We start from the raw sequence: 6,313 nt of genomic DNA, 5'->3' as shown, positions 1-6,313 counted from the left end.
AATTTACTGCATAATAATAATTAGCAAAAAAAAAAAAGAGTTAATAGTTAATAACAATGTTACAGCTCAAATACACAGTTTTGTAACAAAATTAATAAAAGTGATTTTTATAACATTATAAAGCAGTGTTGTTAAACTACAACTAAAAATAAAATAATATTCATATTAGGTGGAAAATTTTAACTTAAATTTCAATGAAAATGACTTAAATGAAACAAATTTAAAGTTTGTTGAAGTATGAAATGTTAAATAGAACTATAAAAAAATTATTAATGACAAAAGCACAAAGTTACTAAAACTAAAATAAATGCCAATTCAAATGAATAAATACTAATATAAATACAACAGTGTATCAATAATTTGATAACACTGATTATAAGCTTGAAATTTCTGCTTTTAAACCCTTTTAAACCCTTCAAAAACTCAAAAAATAAAATTAAATAAATAAATCTGAAAGACAACATGGTATGGGACCAATTTATTTTGTGCTAATCAACATTACACCATAGAAACTGTCAATTTAGCTTAATTTTTATTATTTGTATTAAACCCAGATTATTCCTTTAAGAACTAGTCAAAGAAGATAGAAAATGGCAATAAAACAAAAGAAGATAAAGATGGAAACTATAATACCGAATGTGCATGGAGGTCTGAAGATACCGGCTGCATCCGAAATCACATACTTCCCTACTATATAGTAGGCAAAAAAACTGTACGAGACGATAGTAGTATGTCCGAATTCACAGTACTGATAAAAGAGTAGGAAAAAATGACCTACTACTTCCGGCGAGATTCAGAAGTGTGCATTCGATGGACACTTTACTATCCCATGAGGCCACAGGAGAATGTGAATGACAGTGAAGCGATGCAACAGTAAGTCACATGACATTGACAACATGACCGAATTACATTCATATTATACATATTGATATTATATAGAACATCCTTTATAGCAGTCGCAAAGTAATTACTGATTCAAAATAAGTACCTACTCAAGAGAGTATGTGAGTTCAGACTGGGTTCTGTCCTCTGCAGGTCAGGTGGAGTGTTGTCAACCTACAACTGGCTTATTAATGTCACAGCATGTAAAACTGCAATAGGAGAAAGCATTTTAATATAAAAAAAAGACACATTTCAGCTTTAAACCCAAGGTTTCCAGAGATCAGAAACAAAGCTTGCCCTCAGAGAACAGCCTGGGCAATCAAATTGCATGCGAACTGTGTAATCCAAGTAAGCTGCAATCAAACTATAATAAATTCCCAAGGCATAAAAATGTCATTGATTATCACTCCCTCTGATTTTCTCACCTTCAGTAAAGTAGCTATTCTTCTGTTCACCTTGGTACCAGTTTACCAGTATTATCTCACAAGGCCTCCATCTGCCACCCCAAGGACTGATGGGACGCATAGTGACATGGTCACCTCCTAAGGCACATCCCTCTCTTGATTGTGACAGCCTGTCAATATGCCTGGAACCAGCCATCAATCAAAGCTGTCATCTGTCCAGACATGCAGACAATGTGTTGAGGAAGGGCAGGAACTGATGAGTGATGGTGGGTATTTGTCTCAGGCTGTGATAATGATAACCAGGATTATGGGAAGTGTGATACATGAAGCAAAAAGCCCAGCAAAATTGTGTTTACCATCTTGATTGGTAACAAATATTGTAAAGCCATTGGAAAAAAAAACTACAATAGCGTAAACTGCACTGATTTTCACTGATAAACCCACGGTAAGACAGTATTGCGAAGTGCTTTGAGTTTAATGGGCTATTAAAGTAACCGTGATACTGAATTCTAATTCACAGTCTACCTTCATGCTATAATTGAGATGGTTGCAGTTTTCATGTAACATACAAATTGTTAATTTTAGGCTGATTATATCGATTTACCTTGTGTAACATTCTTCAGGAAGACGAAATCCCAACAGACTGCTGGTGCTGTTCCCAATACATCGCTATCCTTTCAAACATTCACACACACACAAAACATTCCAGAACACAATGGAGCTTAACAGTCGGGGTCTAAAAATCTCAGGCACGTTCTCCATGGAGAAATTGATTTTTAATAATAACTTATAAACCCTTCAAGAATGACCTACCATGCACTCTGGAGTTGTTAAGTGATGATATATGCATCTGTTGAAGCCACTTCAGATCTCAATCTCATTTTTAAAACAAAATTCTGAAGTCTACATATTCATTTATATTATAATTCATAAGTTACTTTGAAATAAACCACTGTTTTTACTCAGATCATTCACAATGCTTCATGGGCTGTGCCATTCATTTCATCAAGACAATAATATTGTCGAAAATATACAAAAATTTAGCTCAATTTTTAAAAAACAATAATATTTAATATATACTTTTGAAATCCCTATGAGGAATATGAATGGGGGGAAATATTTAAATATTTAATAAAGTGATAAAGTGGGCAGTTGATGTATGCTCTATACTGAGCCATGCTTATGGACAAAATGCAGGTTTTACTTCCCACCAGGTGACAATTGTACATCTGATCACTGAAAAAAATAATAGGCACATGATTTCAATCATCGGTGTGGGTCAAGTTGCACACTAAAGTGTAAAACTCAGTGCTTGGGGGATGTGCAAAGCAAAGTGTTTCATCAAAAAAAAATTAAAAAAAGAACAGCCAAAGAATATTTAAGATAATTTCTATTCATTTATTTATCTGCACGAAAACATTTTCAAAAATATATTTTAACATGGTAAAACATTTCAGGACAAGTAAACGGTTTTTAAAAAATCCCAAATATTTCATAAAAATGGTGTTCCACATGGTGTTCTCACAAATGCATTTTCTCCTCTAAAGAATATCCTGTACTAACCTATCCTCTGAGAGAAAGTAAACTCTTCTAAACTGTAACACAATAAGGTTTAATTCAGCCTTTATGAATGACTAGATGGCTCCATAGTGGACCACAAATATATACACCTAACTTAATACGGCACAAGGGTGCAATACCACTGCTTTAGCCAATTATTCTGACACATATTGATCGAAAGAAATATCTGCTGTGCAACTGGAGAGATGAATTTAAGATGGACTGCAGAGATATATGTAGTCAGTGTGTGTGTACACTGCTATTCGTAGTGTCTTTACAATGGGTTTTTTACCTCCTGCAGACAGAGGGATATTGGGAAACAATGTGTAGTGTGACTCTGTATGCGAATGAGTTTATGTTAGTGTGTGTGTGTCCCTTTAAAAACATGTCATGTTCTCACTTCTGTAGTTCTGTTTACTTGAGGTCCTGGTCCTGGTCCTGGTCCTCTTAGAGTAATGCATGTAAACTTTACCCACATATACATTCTTCATCACCGGAATGTGCTAGGATCATATAGGAATGGGTCACAGCCTGTCAGGAATGTGACGACGACACAACGAGACATTATTCAGACACTATAGTCCAGTCCGCCTGGATGGCTATAGCTCCTGGAAGAAGGCCACTCTGGATTTGGTGCTCTGGAGAGTGAGCTGTGGAGACAGATTGAACATTGAGAGGTGTACAGAAATGCGCTAAGTTCCAAACTGATGCTCTTCATCTCTTATGAAGTGACAAGTAAGAAATAATATATAAAATACACACATTACTTTAAAAAAATTGGGGTAAATAAGCTTTTTATTATTTTTTATTAATACTTTATTCTGCATTAAATTGCTCAAAAGACATTTGCAATGTTACAACATTTTTCAATTTCTAATAAATGTTGTCCTTTTGAACATTTTATTCATCAAAGAATCCTCACAAGAAATGCCTCAGTTTCCACAAAAATATTAAGCAGCACAACTGTTTTAAACATTAATAATAATAATAAAAGATAATAAGCAGCAGCACTTAATCAGCATATTAGAATAATTTCTGATGGATCTATATACATAAAATGTGTTTTAGTTAGGGTTGCCAATATATTAAAATAAGCTTGATAAATCTCACAACTACTGCAGAAGATTAAATGTCAAATTTTTTATTTGCTAAAATTTGTCAGCAACACTTAAATAATAAATAATGTTCAATATCCTCAGTTAATGCAACTGGCAACAATCACAGCATTGTTTAATGTTAATTTACATATACTAATATATGTGCATGGTGTATTATAATGTATTATGAACAAACTATGGAAGCTTATTTCCATCAAGGATTAAAAAAAATATAAAGGTAAATTTTGAGTTGTGAGATATAAACTTGGAATTGCAAGAAAAAATGCTATTGTGAATTGTGAGATATAAACACGCAATTAAAAATGGTTATTGTGACTCTCACACAATTTGGAATTTTTTCCTCACAATTGCAAGTTATAAAGTCTGAATTGTAAGATGTAAACTTGCAATTGTGGGGCAAAAAGATAAAAAAGTATTAAATTTTTTGGTGAAAACAAACTTCCATAACAAACATGGATTAAAAACAAAAACATTATATTTATTAATACATTTATTATTAAATTTAAAACATTAACAAATAATAGTTAACTGCAGTTAACTGATAACTAATGTGTATGTAATATAAGGTTTGTGCATTATACCATGTTAAATTTAATCCGGTAAATTCTATAAATGATTGTTTTAACTTTGGCAGGTGTAATTTTTTATTATTTATGCTCATGCCATGAGAAACATTAGACATGTATGACACGTAACGTTCAATACCTCAGAGTCATGCAGAATTCATAGCGAGAGAGAGAGTGAGAGAGAGATAGAGAGAGCAGTGTGTGTGTCTCTGATCAGCTGTCACTAGTGTGTGTGAGCCCACTGATGGTGATGTTTAAAGACACTTCAAGACAGAATCCCTCATGAAACACTGGCGTAAACAAACAAGAAGAGACGGAAGAGAGATACAGAGATGGGAGAATGATGAGATTAATGCTATATAAAGATGGTACATTTCTGCTTCATTATTGAACTATTTGCAGGGATATAAGGCACCAGTACTTTCAGCCTGAAATACCCCAATCTGCTCAGTGGTTTCCACACATGCTCCAGACATCTTGAGATATACATGTCACTAGAAATACAAAAAAATACAAAAAGACAAAAGTCTGAGGTTACTCTGCTAGGACAACTGTGTGAACTTGAGGAGAACTGACTTCAAACATCCACTATAGATCACCTTGAGACCAGATGGTTGGAAGTAATTGCAAAAATGCCTCAGAAAAGTGCAAAAATTCATGTTATCCGCCACCGACAACGACCGGATACTGCAGTCGAGTGGGAACGTCTACCGGAAAGTGAAAGTACAGAACCTTTGCGGCCTCCAGCAATTTAATTACTGTCAGGATGAACACTGTGATGACTTTGAGGAATTACATTTCTTATTTGATATTTAGGAGAAACTATTTTTAGTGTCTTTTTTTAGTTTTTCACTGTTAGAGAAACTGGCCAACTCTCCAATTCATAGAGCTTCTCTACCAGAGTTTAAATCTTAAGGTGATGATACACAGGGCAACTTTTTGAGCAATGTTGCCGTCAACGGGCAACTAGATGAGAGACAGGGCCCACGACCGATCGAAATTATCCAGATAGAAATTTAATGGCCATTTTCAATGGGAAAGTGCCCAAGCAACAATCACTCGGCAAGATTGCCCAGCAACATTGCTCAAAAAGTTGCCCTGTGTATCATCACTTTAAGACTTTAGGATTAACATATCAGCCCAGATCAGAAAAGTGAAGCTAGTTTTCTGAAAAAGTTCTAATATAATTTTTGCAGATGCCATTTTGGTTTGACATTTTGTATATATTTTAAGTAATTTAATTTATTTCTAATGGCAAAGCTGAATTTTTAGCATCACTACTCCAGTCTTCAGTGTCACATGATCCTTCAGAAATCATTTAAACACGCTGATTTGATGCTCAAGAAACAATTTCTTATTATTAATGTTGAAAACAGTTGTGATGTTTAATATTTGTGGATTTTTTTTTTTTTGAATTCCTTGAATATAAAGTTTAAAAAAAAACAGCATTTATTTGAAATAGAAATCTTTTGTAACATTATAAATGTATTTATTGTCACCAATTTAATGCATCTTTGATAAATAAAAGTAATAATTTCTTCTTCTTCTTTTTTTAAAGTACTGCCACCAAACTTTTGAATGGTAGTGTATGATAATGAAATTTTGTAACATGTAAACATGTAAAAATCAATGGCTTCCCAATAAAACACAGATTAATCATCAACATCAATAGAGGTTAATCGACTTTTAACTTTTAACTATTAACAATTAACAAAGGAATGCTTGGACACTTGCGTGCCACCGCTTCAATGGGGATTTTGATGGATTACCGCATCAACACATT

General features: G+C 33.6%; 1 protein-coding gene across 1 annotated transcript in view; it reads right to left on the bottom strand.

Moving 5' to 3' along the window:
• Positions 1-2,663: 2,663 nt before the first annotated feature.
• The window catches only part of nf2a (NF2, moesin-ezrin-radixin like (MERLIN) tumor suppressor a), a 47,919-nt gene continuing 44,269 nt past the window's right edge, over positions 2,664-6,313 (bottom strand). The window contains exon 18 of the mRNA XM_082170835.1: positions 2,664-3,496. Within this exon, the coding sequence (XP_082026961.1) occupies positions 3,446-3,496 (51 nt within the window). The 3' untranslated portion in view covers positions 2,664-3,445. The remainder of the gene's footprint in view (positions 3,497-6,313) is intronic.

Source organism: Leuciscus leuciscus, assembly GCF_965113295.1.
Source record: "Leuciscus leuciscus genome assembly, chromosome: 5".
In the NCBI taxonomy this organism is placed as follows: domain Eukaryota; kingdom Metazoa; phylum Chordata; class Actinopteri; order Cypriniformes; family Leuciscidae; genus Leuciscus; species Leuciscus leuciscus.
Note: the sequence above shows the minus strand (reverse complement) of the source record. Positions and strands in the feature narration are given on the sequence as shown.